The sequence below is a fragment of the Sinocyclocheilus grahami genome, unplaced genomic scaffold, assembly GCF_001515645.1.
Source record: "Sinocyclocheilus grahami isolate Dianchi unplaced genomic scaffold, SAMN03320097.WGS_v1.1 scaffold752.1, whole genome shotgun sequence".
Classification (NCBI taxonomy): Eukaryota; Metazoa; Chordata; class Actinopteri; order Cypriniformes; family Cyprinidae; genus Sinocyclocheilus; species Sinocyclocheilus grahami.
In genome coordinates, this window is record NW_015505931.1 from 481,244 (window position 1) to 498,433 (window position 17,190).

Sequence of the window (17,190 nt, forward strand, 5' to 3'; positions counted from 1 at the left end):
TCCATAAAATGCGTTGCACAAATTCGAACATCTGGGTTGTGCTGTTCTGTTGTAAATAAATCTTAACCAATGATTCCTAATTGCATCTACTTCCGGAAGGCCAAACAAAGTGCTTTTGCTTTTGCACTGAAACACAGCGTCTCCCTGACATGGCTGCATCAACATGACTGCTGTTCCTGAAACCACCCCTTCTTTCTTTGCGTGCACATTTGGGCAGCATTATGCTAATATTTCCATAGTGACGTAGATATGTGGGGGTGTGTTAGAACGAGCCGTTTTAGGTAGGCGTGGTTGACTCTTAACTTTTATAAAGAATATCTCTTTGGATTTGAGACTTTAGTCTTTGCAACTTTACAGATCTTCTTTATGCACCAAGAGCTTGTAACACTCCAAAGAGAAAAGAAAAATTTAAATCGCATCATATGACCCCTTTAATACATTTAAAAAGACAAACCAACACATTATCACCTGTGAAAGGTTATCCCATTTCTTCGGAAATTTAAATCCCGGCCGTTTTTACAATCATCGGCTGTGCAGGATTGTGGCATCTTCAAATATTCATTGATTCATTATGGTGAATGACGTCAAGTTGACCGTTAAAGATGGCAGACGTGTCTATGTGCTTGACGCAGTTGAATGGGGAATCTACCTATACATATCTACAGTGGGGAAAAAAAGTATTTAGTCAGCCACCAATTGTGCAAGTTCTCCCACTTAAAAAGATGAGAGAGGCCTGTAATTTTCATCATAGGTATACCTCAACTATGAGAGACAAAATGAGAAAAAAAAATCCAGAAAAACACAATGTAGGATTTTTAAAGGATTAATTGGTAAATTCCTCTGTAAAATAAGTATTTGGTCACCTACAAACAAGCAAGAGTTCTGGCTCTCACAGACCTGTAAGTTCTTCTTTAAGAGGCTCCTCTGTCCTCCACTCATTACCTGTATTAATGGCATCTTTCTATGGTTCCTTTACTTCTGTGATGCATATGTGGATTTTCTGCACAAGGGCGCCCTCTGGCGTCCAGTATGAATGAAACAGACATTACATTACATGTGTTTCTAGTGCTAAATATTGGCCAATCCATAAAAATAATACTTCTCTCAAAATAAATTTGTAGACATATGATAATCCAATTTTTTTCTACAGTGTACAGAAGTGTACTAGAGTTTTTTTCTAAATAGCATTTTAAATTGTAAATCGCAAAAAAAATACTGTGCCAAGCCAACAGAACTGAACTGAACTGAAACCAGTAGTTAAAAACCGAGGTATGTATTGATCTGCTGGCTAACTGTATTGCTGCACTGTGCAGACCTGCTAACCTTTGGAAAATATTTAACATTAAATCTTGCATTTTGCACATTGCAGGTCTTGCATTTTGCAGTATTTTGACATTAGCAATCAAGGAGCTTCAAGTAGTAATGTCGATATCTAGGACTATAGGTACTCATAAAATTATTCCAAGGTTGGCAGGACTGCAAACATGTGAACCGATAACTTACATTTTAATATAAAGCAATAACAGGCTCTTCAGCGGTAAGAGATCATAAGGACTGCACGCATCATGCTTTTTGTATGTTCATTTTCATAGAAGTAATTAGCTACTGATCAATGAACATGTTTGTGTTGTGCTCTTGTAGTGAGTGAAGGCAACTTTATCCTTCTCATACTTCACCTCGTATAATGTCTATTGATTTTGCCTGTCTAAAAGCTGCCAGAGGAAACTCAGTGGGTGTCCAAGCTACTGTTTCCTTCTAACATTTGCTTCACCTGCCAAACAGAACAAACCCCAGGCTCTAGAAGCTCTTTAGGCTCGTACACAACTGTTTTGTTTGGCTGTGTGGTCAGCGCACAATCCTTAGATCCTTTTCCTCCACCCCACGCGGTCTCTGACCTGACGAGAGTAGGGTGACACTCTTTTCAACCTTGAGAACATTGATGCGGACTTGCTGAATTTGTCTGGTTTATTTGCTTTAATGTCCACCTCAGGACATCAAGCACATGGAAGCAGAGAATCAAAACAAACACCGGCTCCAGAGTGGATTTTGTGAAGTGTGTAGTTTTGATTCATCGTCCTTCATTAAATCCTCCCGCTGGCTAAAAGCTCTCTCACTGTATTCTTTTTATTATGCTCCCAGTGGTCAGTTTAAATCTTCACTGCCAGAAGTCTGAAGTCCTGTGGGTTACGATTATTCAATCTGACATCTGAAAAGCATGGTGACCCTTAATATAGAGTACAGAATGTGCCATTAAAAATGGAAAAGTTCACCCAAAAATGAAATCAATTCTATCATCCTTCTACTCAGCCTCATGTAGTTCCAAACTTATGACTTACTTTCTTCCATGGAACAGAAAAGGACAAATTATGAAGAAAGTAATGAGTTAGTGCTCATTTGCATATAATAAAATTGAAGTCACATTAATTTTATGGAAAAGGTCTAAATGGATTATTTACAAATAGAATTAATTCAGTTATCAAACTCACTGTGTGAAAACTTTGGCAATTCCACCTGTGCGTAACACAAAGTTACTGTATAGCTTCTGATGACTTGGAATTTATTGAGTTGAAGGGACCATTTTTATGATGATTTTACATCGTTTTTAAGCTTGAAAGCTCCAGTCCCCATTAATTGCATGTGAAAGAGCAACCAGTACATTCTTTAACATTTATTCTGTTCAATAGAAAAAAGTCAGTCATGCAGGTTAGTAACAAATTATTATTATTATTTAATTTTTTTTGTAAATGACCTAATGTTCTTCGCACACTCATGCATGTCCTCCAAAGATGAATGAGGAACTAAACACTGTTTCATGGATTCTTTCTGGTGTGTGTGTTTGTGCAGATAAGAGAGGACTTGCGAGCCAATGAAATCGACATATATCCTCAAAAGGAGTTTGATGAGGATGCAGAGGACAGAATGATTAATGAGAAGATCAGGGTATGTCCACATGTCACTTTTTATCTTTATCACTCAATCACTCCTACTGTGGTATGCGTTAAAATGCGCTTGTTTATGACTTACAGTTCATGAAGTGAGCTTTTGTGCCTTCTGTTTTTGCCTGACTGTATATTGTAATTCCAAGTGTTGCTTTTGTATATTAAAGGTTTTCATATGATCTGTTTTAGGCGATGATCCCATTTGCTGTGGTGGGAAGTGATCAAGAATATCAGGTCAACGGAAAAAGACTTCTGGGCAGGAAAACAAGATGGGGGACAGTAGAAGGTAGTGCACACACAAACATTCAGCCTCTCTCACCACTTTTCTTCAAGCTTACTTTTTCTTGCCCAAAATCACATCTGCATATCCTCTCTGCCAGTGAGCTTCGTTGTTGGATTGGAGTCCTGTGTTGTTGGTTTTTTTTTCTTCTTGATTTAAAAACATTTGGTTGTAAGGAATTTTATGTACTTGTGTCCACAGCCATCCTACATTGCTTTGCTTGTTTTAATGTATTTAAACAGATTTTAATGATTTAAACAGCTAAGCTAAACTTTTAAAAGAGCCACATCACATAACTGTGAAGGACTCTCTACAGGACATCATGGAGTTTTAATACATGACTAACTGAATGTTTAATGCAGTTCTTTTTTAATGTCATCAAGACATGTCAAATTTTCAACCTTACATGTTAGTTTTTAACTGCCACTAATCAACAAAATAAAATAAAAAAAATGGTTTGGCTGTTATAATTTATCACTCTCAAATGGAAGAAGTTCAAATTAGATTTAATTGATTTTTATTAATTGGGCTTTTGTGCACATTCATGCACATGCTCACTCTCTAGGTTGCCTATTTTAAATGTGATGTAAGCATTTTGTTGCTCAAATGCTCTGTTATGTGTTACAGCACTGCAATCTAGTGGCAATAAAATGCTTCCACACCTCAAACACAATAGCAAATAGAAACATACAGTGACAAAACGTTTATACAACAATATGTTATATAATTTTGTAGTTGTTTTCATGACAGAACTACTCTCTAAAACCACATCATCATCTTTTTTTAATTATTCTTTTTGCAGTTGAGAACACCGCACACTGTGAGTTTGCCTACTTGCGGGATTTGCTCATCAGGTATTCAACAATTAAAAAAAATGTTTTTAGAGTATTTGTGTAACTACAGTTAATAAATACATTCTAATATAAATGTTCTCTCTCTCTGTTTTCTAGAACTCATATGCAGAACATCAAAGATATCACAAGCAGCATCCATTATGAGATGTACCGCGTGCGCAGACTCAATGAGAATAACACAAAACCAAACGGGCAGCCAGCAATCCACGCCAATGGCGTACCTGAGCATGAAGTCCTCTCCCATGAGATGTAGATGTCTGTCTGACCATCCATCTATCCACCCATCCATCCATCCATCCATCAGTCCGTCCATCTAGCTTTCTTTCCTTCAATATCTTAATTTTCAACAGTCACTTCCTCAGTTCATTCTGCCTTCATCATTTTGCCTGGCTCTGTCTGTTGACTATTGTTTTATAACACCAAAACTATTTCCGATCTGTGGAATATGAATCTTTAAATGTGTAGCAAAATGTGATGTTTTGTAATGAGATTTGTATTAAATGTGTTATAATGTTTTTTCAATGTTCTCATTTATGTTAACATCTTAGAGCTCAGAAAAAAATTGCATCTGTCAGAAGTTCAACATACAGTACCATAAAGCTCTCTCACTTAATCATTACAAATAACACAAGTGGTTAAGTTGCAATTTGAACAAAATCATACTTTGACTATTTGGCTATAAAAATGATGGGCTCTAGAGCATAAAAATCCAAATAAATAATATTTTTCACTTTTTAAAAATATAATGGAACAAAGACAAGTGGAAAATGATTTAGGTCTTCTGACTGTGTAGTCACACACTTTTAGGCAAGAGTTTTTTGATCTTGATTAAAACGTTGTATGAATATAATTTTAGTTGAGTATAAACATAATGCAGTTTCAGTATCCCCCTTTTTTTAGTGACTATGCCCTGTGTGGTATCTTTACCTATCTATGAAATTCTCGTGTGCTTTGTGCCATGTTCACATTTGTTTTTTCAAGCATCGTTCATTTATTTTGTCATTGTAATTATTGTTGTGCTTTTTAATTGTAAAGGCCTTGACATACTTATGTGAAATTAAATGTTATTTTTGTTTTAAAGAGAGCCAGACATCTTTTAGTATGTAAAGAGTTATGTATTTATACACAGAATCATGTTACCTGAATGTTATAGTGTAGCTTTTGTCAACTGTTTAGATTTCCAGAAAGCCACCATTGACCCAAAGCACCTGTACTTACGGTTCTTTCTTTCGTGACTCTCAGTATTCAGTAAAGCAAATCCTGAGCCATTTTGTTCTCTATCTATATACATGTGACCATGATTTATTGATAGATGTATTTCATGTTGTCACCATGCAGTGAACCCCAAACCCCAAAAAATTTCTTACCATGTGGACACAATTAATATCTTAGCCTAGGGGTGTCAAACTCAATTCCTGGAGAGCCGGAGCCCTGCAGAGTTTTGTTCCAACCCTGCTCTGACGCACATACCATCCGTGTTCCATTCGGAAGGGATCATCCCTATGCCCTAATCCCTTCAAAGGGTTTACTCTCCGGAGTGAGAGCTTCAAAGGGTTGAAGGGTGTAGGGGACCAAACAACTGTTTCTTGAAGTGCCCTTCTGCATCATCATCCCGTGCCCAGACGGAGGCGCCGTCATCATGGAAAGAATCTGCACAAACGATCATGGGAGACCAAAGTGTCCATCAGTTGTACCCTTCGAAATCCTTCATTCCGAAGGGCCCTTTGAAGTGGCCAGTTTTAAGCAGGTTGGTTTGGAAAGACCCTTCAATATGGTGGCCATGATTGTTTTCACTCCGAAGTGCCCTTCGGAAGGCGATATATCCCGTTTGGAATGCACCCCATGTAGTTTTCAAATAAGTCCGAAGGACTTGATTAGTTGGATCAGGTGTGATTAATTAGGGTTGAATCTAAACTCTGCAGGGTTCTGGCCCTCCAGGAATTGAGTTTGACACCCCTGTCTTAGCCCATTCACAGATGACTTGTCACTTATTTTGCTTACGTAGTGTATACTTAAGGGGATGTAAATTTGTTACTTTTGTTGTTGTTTTTTTACCAAAAGATTATGCATACTGCTTAAAAGATATGGGGACAGTTTTGATTCTAGTCTCAGGTTCCTTAGTCCCGCCCAGTGCTACCTAATGATTAGCAAAACAATTGAAAAATGACATGGTTGTCTAAATCCTGGTTGTCATAAAAGTTTTGGTGTCAATCATGTTATTTTGTAGCAATAAAGAACGGAAACCAAATATCCTAGTCTCATAGACTTATAATGTTCTGTTCAACCCATATTGTGCAATTTCATGCCCCAAATATCCAGAAATATTCTATACGTTAAAACGGATTATTTTATGATTATTGTACCCCTGTCTTATTTTTTTTTTAATACTGAATAAAAATGTATTTTATTTTGTTGTAGTATAAGGTAAGATTTATCTTATTATTGTAGATTTGGAAAAAATAAAGATTGCTATTTTTATTGTCATTTAATTTTGTATCTGATTATTTCTTAGTCTTAACAAAGAATTGGTTGAATTAGGAAATATATTTTCATTCACTACAGATTGTAGGAGAAAATGCATTCTATACAATAGCTAAATTAAGAGACTGCTGGGCTTGTGATTTGTTCTGCATATCATCACATATTGATGTAAGTTTATGAATCAGATGGTAATATGTTCCTTTTAAGGGCTCTTGAGGTAATGATTATTAATGTCATAGTGAAAATATAATTTTTAAAACCAAGAGATGAAACCTAATGAACATGGGAAACATTTATTTATAACTATTATATGTAAATAATTTAAATGTAATTTCCCCAGGAGGAGAGGGAGAGAGAATATTATAGTAAATGAAAGTAAATTAAGTAATCTGTATCCTTGGGTATGTGTGTATAGTCTAAGTTACAAAAAAAAAAAGACCATGTGGCTGGTATGAAGGGCCGTACAAGCCATAAATCATTCTGGCGCTCTCACACACTTTTCTTTTCACATACATAGGCCTATATTTTTGCTTTGACACAATCAGTATTGTATAAAGCTCTATACAAATAAAGGTGACTTGACTATATTTCTACTCTCACACACATTCTCTTTTCACATTCATACATTTTTGCTCTCATAGTCACATATTTTAACGAACACATTGATAGATTTTTGCTCTCATAGTCACATATTTTAACGCACACAATCATACATTTTCAATAGCAACAGCACTACAGTGGATAGAGGAGACTCAGATAAAAAAGGTTATACTTTGTACAGATTCACGTTCGGCATTAAAGTCATTGCAGTCATTCACATCTCATAGTAGACAAGATATAGTAAATGAGATGTATGAAAATCTGTATAGATTTAAGAATTTGAACATCATGATAATATTTATGTGGATACCAGCTCATAGGGGGATAAAGGGTAATGAAAAGGTTGATGGATTAGCAAAACAGGCTTTGGAAAACGAGGAGATCATGGATATCTCACTTAGTAAATATGAAGCAAAAGCAGTAATTAAAGCAAATACCACTAAGGAGGGGCAACATAAATGGGATACAGGAAATACAGGATGTCAACTTTATGAAATACAGCGAGAAGTAGGAGTAGTGAGAATAACTAAAAGAAGCACCAAAGAGGAAAATATTCTAAAAAGATTAAGGGTTGGACATACTATGCTGAATAAAACCTTAAACATAATAAATAAACATCCAACAGGATTATGTGAGCATTGTGGAATAGAGAAATCAGTAGAACATGTTATTTGTGTTTGTCAAAAGTATACTAATGAATGAGAAACAATGAAGAATTAACTTAAAAAGACAGGAGTGGATAACCTAAAGCTTAAAAATTTATTTACTTATGGATTAGACTTAATGACTGTATCGTAAGAGAACAGAGATAATTAAGAGAATATAGAGGGATTTATTTATTTATATTATCTGTTTGTTTTTTTGTCTCATTATGAAAGGGTAAACGCTGGTCCACACTCCAATACAGTAGGTGGCGATAATGCACCTTAACATTGGTGCTACCCGCCATAAAACCGATGAAGAAGAATAAGAAGAGTATAGTGGAAACGAAAGTTGTATGATGGAAACGGAAGGCAGGTTAGGCGCGATCAATGTTATGCTCAGGACAGGTTATTTTTCCACTTATGTGACAATTTAGGAAGTGAATAAGTGAGGTTTCAGGTTAGGGTCTCCGATATCTTCATATTATTTTCCAAAGTTCAAGATATGGACTTATTTCGGTTTATTTCTTCTTCTTTTTGTTTTTCCTAGCAATATCTGGCAACACTTGACTGACAGTAAACGGACCATAAACAGTGCAGGCAGGTTATTCATGACCAGTGGTGGACAGTTACGAAGTATTTTTACTTACATTTACATTTATTTAAATTTTTGCTTTGAGATGCAAAAGCGGTGTCCGATTCATGAACCAACTGATTCTTTTCAATTAACCTTTTAAATCAGTTCGAGGATCGCACAAAATGATTAATTTGCGAATTGGACTGTTCCAATTGCAGCTGTTCTTGAGTCAACAACCCACTGATTCAAATGATCCATTCAGAGCGAGTCTCACATTTTGATAGTGAAGTGGTACGTCACTTCCTGTTTGTTGCTGCCGTGTGTTTTGAGTTTTAGCTCCGTCAAGTTAATTCTTTATCGTCTATTTTTTTTATCTTAAAATCAATTTTATACACCATAATTTTCGTTTCTATAACGTGTGAATACATCCCCTATTGTATTCTACAACAAAAACAATCAGAGCGCCTTGTTATCACTAGTTCTATTTTGATTTCCCGAGTCCGCTATTAGCATATAGCCCGTTAGCATCACCAGCGTGGTTGCTACTAATCTCGCTTACATTGCTAATACTCTATTCACACACATTACCATTGTTTTACTCACTGTTACTTGCTTTAATGGTGGATGTGTGTCTACCTTTGAGTGCAGGTGAGGACACGTTCGAGAGCGGAAGAGCGGAAGAGCAGAGAGCCGCGCTGGAAACATCCCGGGCTGACACTCACAAGTCCGGGGTAAGTATACAGCGTGTTGCTAACTCTCCCACCACCTCTACTCCGTGTGTTTCTCTGCTCAGACCTGGTGCACCCAGGACGCGATCTTGCCAGATGAACTTCACCGTGATCCTGAAGGGCAACGAGAGCACCGGAGCGGTCGTGGTTAATGACACCAAGCTGCGGCAGATGGAGACACTGAAGAGGGACTTCAGGAACCTGATCTAGACGGTGCGCAGCACATCACCCGCGATGACGATCATCGTGTCAGGACCGCTTCCCACTTATCGACGAGGACACGAAAGGTTCAGTAGACAAATAACACATTAAAATCAAGCATGCATGTTTAACTTCCCCGCTGCTGCAGCATTTTTTTTAAATATTATTCATTTAGCCCTATGTGACGTCTCTTTTTATAGTTTTTTGTCAACACACACATATGTAGGCTATCTGGATCCACTAATCTTCCTTACTGACTAGTGCTGGTTACTTGACAATTCATAATAATTCATGGGGGAACCCCTCAGGAAATTGATGTTTGTATCCCACCATCCAGTATGCTTTGGGACACATCGGTTTTCAGTGAATGCTCGCTGCAGTGTCTGCCCGAAATGTCTGTGCCCATGCAGTGTTTGCGTCCGCAAACTGAAAATCAAATTAAATTATTCCCTGCCGGTCCTCCGCTTCAGGGTATTGAAGTCAAAGTGAACAAAGCACCCGAGGTTGGCCTCGAGAGGCTAATTCCCCTAGTAGATCACTTAGAAGCATGGAAAGAGCTTCCAAATGTGTCTCAGTGGGTCCTGGTTACAGGTTACAGACTTCAGTTTGGGTTTCGCCCCGAGTTGGGGACCTTCTAGCTTTGTCTGTCGCTCAGTCCTGCTTACAGTTAGCTCCTGCCTTCCATCCTCCACTGCATGCATTGGCAGACCAAGAGAGGCTTCATTTGCTTTGCCCTGTACATGCTTTGGAGCTGTATGTTCGGAAGTCCTCTCAATGGAGGAGGTCAAACCTGTTATTGGTGCGTTTCGGGCTGCCCAGGAAGGGATCCCCAGCCTCTAAGCAAACGATTAGTAATTGGATCGTTGAAGCAATTTCTTTGGCCTACCAGGTGCAAGGCATGACTTCACCTTTGGCATTCCACTAGAAGTATGGCATCTTCTAAAGCTCTTTTGGAGGTCTCCTTGCAGGAAATATGTGGTGATGTTGGCTTGGCCACCCCACATACTTTCATGAGATTTTAAAGGTCCCATATTGTACACCTTTCTGGAGTTTTATTTGCGGTTTTGATGTCCTTAAGAATATATATTTGCGGTATAAGTACCAAAAACCAACCCATATTTTTACAGCTCCTTTCTGAGGAGCTCTACTGAGAACAGGTCGATTTTGGTCTGTCTAATTAATATTCATGAGCCTCTCTTCTGATTGGTCTGTTGTTTTCTGAGTGACGCACGGCCAGGCCAACCACAGGTAACTAGGGTCAGCGATGTCACAGCGCTAGCTGGAGGCAGCAAAACAAAGGGGAAAACGGGAGGCAGCCCATTCAAACCAGCGCAGATTTGGCTACATAAGGAGCTTAAAATATCATCTTGTTGTGATGTTGGGTGCCAGAATCGATGTAAAACAGCCTTAAATTAGAAATGTAATCGCATATCTGCTACCTCTGCCAGACAAAAAACCGACGACAGCTGTGGTTAAACACGATAAAACGAGCAGACTGGACAGAAAGGATCGTCAAAAATGCTCACGTTTGCAGCGCACATTTCTTATCAGAAAAGGTTCAATAAAGTATTGTCTTTAGTTGTTATGGGCACGTCTACAGATTTCTTGCCATATGTCTATGTTTCTCTGTCTGCACCTTCCTTCTATGCTGTGTGTGCAGGTGCACTTGTCCTAAGTTGTGCCTGAACAGTTCACACTAGGACAGGCATTATCCAGTGTGGCTCAGTGGGTATCTCGTCCTCCAAAGTGTCATCATATGATGCAGCTTGAATTCCCTTGAAGGGGAACTGTAACCCTGTTCCATGAGAAGTGAATGAGATGCTGCATCTCTTTGCCACACCTCAGTATGCCTGAGGGCGACTTGCTCCGACCTATCAAATGCTATCTCTATTGTGTACCGGCATCTCTTTGTAGTTTCTGTGTCTGTCGTCACATACGACGTCATTCGCTACGTCATGATGCAACACCAATCAGGATAGGACTAGTTTCACACATGCTTCAGATGCTTGCACACTGAAGGTGTTCCCCAAAGTGTTATCATATGACGCAGCATCTCGTTCCCTTTTCGGGGTACAGTTGTAACCTGAGACATTTTCCGGATGGTAGGTGCCAGGGTGTTTTGGCACATTGCATATTCCTGACATCACCAGAACCAGTCCTGAAGAAGCAAGAGGGTCCTATTGATCCCTGGTTGGCCAGTGCCCACGGAGGAAATAACTGACCACGTTAGTGAAAGCCATTGAGATGTAGGGACTAAGATCTTATCAGCTGAGCAAACTGCATTGTGTTGGTCAGTTAGCACCAGGAATAGATGGTGGCCCCCTCCAGCCTATGCCACCACTCTTCAATCGCGATAGCAATAAGTTCTTGGTTGCTAATGTCATAATTCTGTTCCAACAGGGAGAGTTTTCAGGAGAAGGCACATTGATGGAGTTAGGGAGGTTTACCATGCTGTTGAGAGAGGACAGCTGTTATTGTCTGGATGGATAATAAGAGGAGCGAAAGTAAAATTTAGAGTTGTTGAAGGGCATGGGAGGCCCTGGTGGTTCTAGGACAGAGACTTAAATAGACAGAAACTTAATAGAGAGGTGAGTGGTGCACTGATATAACTATAATTGGCAAATTTAAGAAATTATAGAACTATAACTACAGCTATAAATTGGCAAAACCTAGGAAGACACTGAACTGCTTCCACCTTCCCCTCGTCCATCTGGATTTCTTCAGGACCGATATTATAGCCCAGGAACTGGATGGCTGTCTGATGGAAATTCACATTTCTCTGCCTTGAGGAATAGGTGGAATTTCCTCTGCCTTTCCAACACAAGCCTGACATGTTGATGGTGTTGGGTCTCGTTCTGGGAGTACATAAGAATTCAGCTTGCAGTTTGGAGCTGCAGTCATTAAAGTCTTGCTAAGGCAGACATACATTGTATTTTATAGGCATTCAGTGGGCAGACCTTGAAGGTGATGTCCTTACACACAGCCTCAGAAGTGAGCACTTAACCAAAACTCTACAAATAACAGTATGCCAAATGATATAAGCAGCACCTGATCACGATTAAATAGAGAAATGTAAACATTCACACAATTTGCCTTTCTGTTGGACAATCAGGAGCTGGCAAAACTAAATCGCTGTACAATATACTGACTCTTAATTAGTAAACTGATGCCATCATGTTCACCTTAAATGCCCAATACAATATAGCTCACCAGAGTTTTTTCATGTGGTGTTATGTCAGGACATAGGATCAGTAGATCTTAAACAGATTCTTAAATTTGTAATCCAACAAGGTGAAACTGGCAGCAGAGCGCACCAGAGATGAAATTGCCAGCTAAGAGACAAGAAGGATACTGTAAGTGAGAGACCAGGAGCAGTAAGACTCACACCCATGAGAAAAGGTGAGTGGCAAAGGTTGGGAGTTGTAGCAACTCACCTCAGGTCTTGGAGGACAGATGAGACCATCACCATTGTCCATCACCTCAATACAGGCAAAGTCTCTGGGTCAGCTGCCATTAGTACTCTGTCTGTGACAGTCAGGAAGAGTCCCTTTTCATAGGTTCACAGACTGGTTTTGAAGAGTCTGTGGTGGTATGAAGTCACGGAGCAGGCAGAGGTTGCAGAGCAGGCATTTCTATCAAGCAGGCTTTCATACAGTGAGCAACATGGGTGGAGAGTTGTATGAATTTTTCTAATCCATTTGAATCATCATAGGTGGCGAGATGCAACCACAGAGTGTGGGCTACTTCTCGATAGGTGGTGAGGAGACCTGGCACATTCCAGCTGCCTTGCTGCCATATGTTTTTTTTTACCTATTGTAGAGCTCTTCCTCTTAGCAGTGAAAGCACAAAAGAGATTTTAGATCAATCATTTGGAAAACGATGTGGTTGCATCTTGAGTGATAATTAACACTCTAGTAAAAAAGCCACTGCATTCCTCTGGAGTGCTCTGGAGAATGGAGCTAGATTAAACATGGGACTGGAAGTCTATATTGGGTGAGTAACAGGTACCGGTGATGTGATGGTGGTGACAGGAGGTGCTGGGTTTGGTGGAGGAGTGAGGGCTCTTCGTAGAGCAACAACCAGCTCTTGAAAGGAATCATCTGATCATCTGAATCATCTGTTACAAAAAACTAAGACAAGATGGTAGTCAAGTCAAGTCACCTTTATTTATAAAGCTGTGGTGAACAACAGTCAAGATGGCATTCCAGGGATCAGTTTATGGCAGGGCCCCTCTCTAACTGCAGTGTGGAGGGAGATGTGCAACACTGTGATTGGATCTTGGTGGAGGAACATAAACAAATGTTCAGAAACATCAGATAGGATGCCAAGATAATTGCCAGACAACTCTAGCAGGAAGGGGAGAAAATAGGCCTTTTGTGTACATAAAAAAGTCTTAGATCTTTGAGTTCAGCTCATGAAAAAAGGGGGAAAAAACAAAAGTGTTGCGTTTATAATTTTGTTCAGTGTATATATACTGACTCCAAGCTTTTGAATGGTATAGTGATAACTGCTGATCTTTGGATCTTTCTATTCATCAAAGGATCCTAAAAATATGTTTCTTTATGTCATTCCAGACAGACTGGATGATGATCAGATCAAATCTCTGTGTGGAGCACTGGCTGCTGTCAGACTCCTTGTACAAACAAAAATCTCACTGGATTATTATAATTAATGGCAAAATGAATGTTTGGAAATGTAAACTGATATTTCCACTGACACACTACAGCAAAAGATAGAAATAACTGACTTAAAACCATTTTTTGTAATATTTTTGTAATATTTCAATAACACAAAAAATTGATGTGGCATTGTGGCTTGTAAACAGTGTCTCTCAGGCCAGTACAACAAGGGAGTAAGGCGTGCATACAGCACATCTATGGTGTCGGCGAAGGTAGCAGAAAGAGTTCTACATGACACATTAAAAATGTGTGAAAGATGCTGGATTGGAAGATCAAGCCTTAGACGAATGAGTGTCAGTAAAACCATTTGAAATTGTGAAAGCTTCTTTGCAACTGGCAGGAAGGGCTTAACAGTAGTAAACATTGACATCACAATTGCAAAACATGGAAGTCCTGTATAATATCGTACCTTCTCTGTATTATCTTTGAAAAACTCTTCATCCATCTTAAACTTGTTTAACTCGGACCTAAGCTCCCTATTTTCCTGCAAAAGACGGGATAGTTCTGCACTGCTTTGCTCACAGAACTGGCATTCTGCTCTTAGTCTCTTAGCAGCTGGTTTGTCTGTTTCTGTCTGTTCTCTATATTCCTCCTCTTCCGCAGCTCCTGCCTCTGCTTGATCCCCATATCCCTCTTCTTCTGCATCTTCTTGGACTCCATCTCTCTCATCTTCGTTCATGTTGTTTTGTTCAGTTTGGCCTCCTCCCTCAGATTCTCTCAAATTATGTCTATGTTGTCTGCGGGCATGCCGATCTGACACTGTGGCTGTGACTTCAGAGTGACCCAGGTGCAGGGTTGGAGCCCAGTCTGGATGAGACTCGTCCATCTCATATGCTGGTTTACCTTTAGACAAAAGTATCCATATTGAAACAAATTATTGCAATCAACAATGGGAATACATACATATATACACACACTAGATACTTTACGCTTCAGTTCCAACTAAACTCATGTGGCAAACAATACTCACAGGTGGCAAACATACTTACAAATGTTATTAAGATAATTTCTCGTGCTTCAGTCAGTGATCAAATCTAGCTCTCTAGTTCAGGCTGGGTTACACCTCGGAATATATGAGTGTTTTATTTGAACTAGCCTAATTTAGCTTGCTCACTTTGCCGCAATGTCGACAGAATAGTGCCAAGTTACAAAATGCAGAGAAACCTATGACTACTCCTCTCGGGAACAGAACAAAATGAGAACACAATCATTTGCTAAGTGAAGTTTATACACTTACTTGAATGAAAATGCTTGGAACACACTTTTAATGATCTTGGGATGTCTGCGAAGTGTATGTCCGTGCGTCTTATGGCGGATATCCAGGCCATCCGTCTCCGCTTGGTTACATCGGACACATGACTCCCTTCATTATGTTTCCAGGCCGGAAAACAATAAAAAGAAAGTCCGTTGTCTAATTTCTTGCCAAGTCGATCGTGTGAACGGACATTACATCCAACAATACAACAGGTTCTTCCCATGGCTACAACTTCCTCGACGCGTCACAACAAGTGGCCTCACAATATGGCGATTTTTCCCATCAGCCACCGCGCCGCTAGAGCCGTGACGTCACGCCCCCATTCCCTATAGGCTCTATTAGCCAAGTTATAGCTCAGTGTGTGTCCATAATCTCCATGTCCATTTCTTATAGAAGCTGTCAATATGCTTTATGTAAATTACTTGTGATTAAGCTCCGTTTTTGTAACTGATCGGGAGAAATGTGAATTATTCGTTGGATTTTAACTAATTGTTAGGGTAAGTAAGAATGTAAAAATGTATTTATGTAGAGCTGAATAAAAAATTAGGCTATGCGTTTCTAGCCAATCGTAATTTAAATCTTAATATTTTTCTTAGAAGTTGTCAATATGAGTTATACGATTGTTTTGTGTCTGTGTTCGTCTTGTGTCCTTGTTTGTAATTTGTGCCTTGTTCGTTTTTGTAACTAACGAACTGGAGCAATATAATTATTCATTCTATTTTAGCTAATTGTTAAATGAGATTATTATGTTTAAGTCATTATTTGTTCATAGAGATTCATTTAAAGATTTAAAAAGTGTGTTTCTAATCAAGGTGAACACGCTGAGCGTTCATAATATTTTTATTAGGCCGAATGTTGAAGATGTCAGTATGTTTCATGTGCATTTATTGTGTCTATAGCCACGTTTCTGTAAGTGGAACTGAAAATAAATAAAAGTAAGTATGTCACGTCAATGGTAGTGAACACGTGTGCAATATTTACAGAAGCTGTCAATAATGAATGAATAATTAATTTCTTATGTATACTGTAACTTAAGATCCTGAGCAAGATGAATTGTTTGTTGTGAGTTTGATAAAATGTTTTAAGTTATAATTCGCTTATGGCAATTAAAAATTAAAAACAATTTAAAATGGGTAAATCTTCTATACTTATTTTTGATTCTTCATTTTCTTTCCTGACATACTCCAATTCGTGTTAAAACACACTAGACATGCTTATTCTGTGCATTTTTAACACGTTTTGTGTGAAAGAATTTTTATTTTGTCCATCAAAAGTGTGCTGTCACTTTAATTGAGCGTCAGCAGCGCAACAAAAACACTAACCGCCAAAACCCCCGCTTCACTGCTGCTCACGCGCTGCTGCTGCTGCTGGTGTGAATGCACTCATTGATTAAAAAATACGCGCCACTCACGCTCGCAGTGTGAAACCGGCGTAATACTGTTGTTTCCTGGGTGATCCACGACTGTTTTTATGTTTTGTGATAGTTGTTCATGAGTCCCTTGTTTGTCCTGAGCAGTTCAACTGCCTGCTGTTCTTCAGAAAATTTTTCTAGCTCCTGCACATTCTTTGGTTTTCCAGCATCTTCTGCATATGTGAACTCTTTCCAACAGTGACTGTACGATTTTGAGATCCATCTTTTTACACTGAGGACAACTAAAGCAGGGGCGTAGATTATGCAGGGGACGTGTCCCCCCCCCACTTTTGATATGACGGAAATTCGTCCCCCGCACTTTTTTCGGGCAAGTGTGTTCGCATAGAGGTTTTCAAGAGCCAGTGTGAATAAATATATATTTAAATTCAAAGAGACAGGATAGTCTGTGCATGATCTTCAGAAGAACAGCATTTATCTGAAATATAAATATTTTGTAACATTATACATGTCTTTATCATCACTTTTGAAAATGTAAAGCATCCTTGCTAAATAAAAGTGTTTATTTCTATAATTTATTTTCCAA

General features: G+C 38.9%; 2 protein-coding genes across 3 annotated transcripts in view; one reads left to right on the top strand and one right to left on the bottom strand.

The window, feature by feature from the left end:
* Positions 1-5,628, top strand: part of LOC107561033 (neuronal-specific septin-3-like) — a 122,149-nt gene extending 116,521 nt beyond the window's left edge. For both annotated transcript variants that reach the window (XM_016245365.1, XM_016245366.1), the window contains 4 exons: positions 2,845-2,940; positions 3,129-3,225; positions 4,022-4,073; positions 4,170-5,628. In XM_016245365.1, coding sequence (XP_016100851.1) covers positions 2,845-2,940; positions 3,129-3,225; positions 4,022-4,073; positions 4,170-4,326 — 402 coding nt within the window. In that variant the 3' untranslated portion in view covers positions 4,327-5,628. The remainder of the gene's footprint in view (positions 1-2,844; positions 2,941-3,128; positions 3,226-4,021; positions 4,074-4,169) is intronic.
* Positions 5,629-11,812: 6,184 nt separating this feature from the next.
* On the bottom strand, positions 11,813-15,490 carry LOC107561024 (uncharacterized). Its single transcript, XM_016245353.1, has 4 exons — positions 15,218-15,490; positions 14,091-14,823; positions 11,971-12,156; positions 11,813-11,849 (listed from the first exon to the last, which is right to left on the bottom strand). Exons 1-4 carry the CDS (start codon positions 15,456-15,458, stop codon positions 11,813-11,815), a joined length of 1,197 nt encoding a protein of 398 aa, XP_016100839.1. The 5' UTR covers positions 15,459-15,490.
* Positions 15,491-17,190: the final 1,700 nt, after the last annotated feature.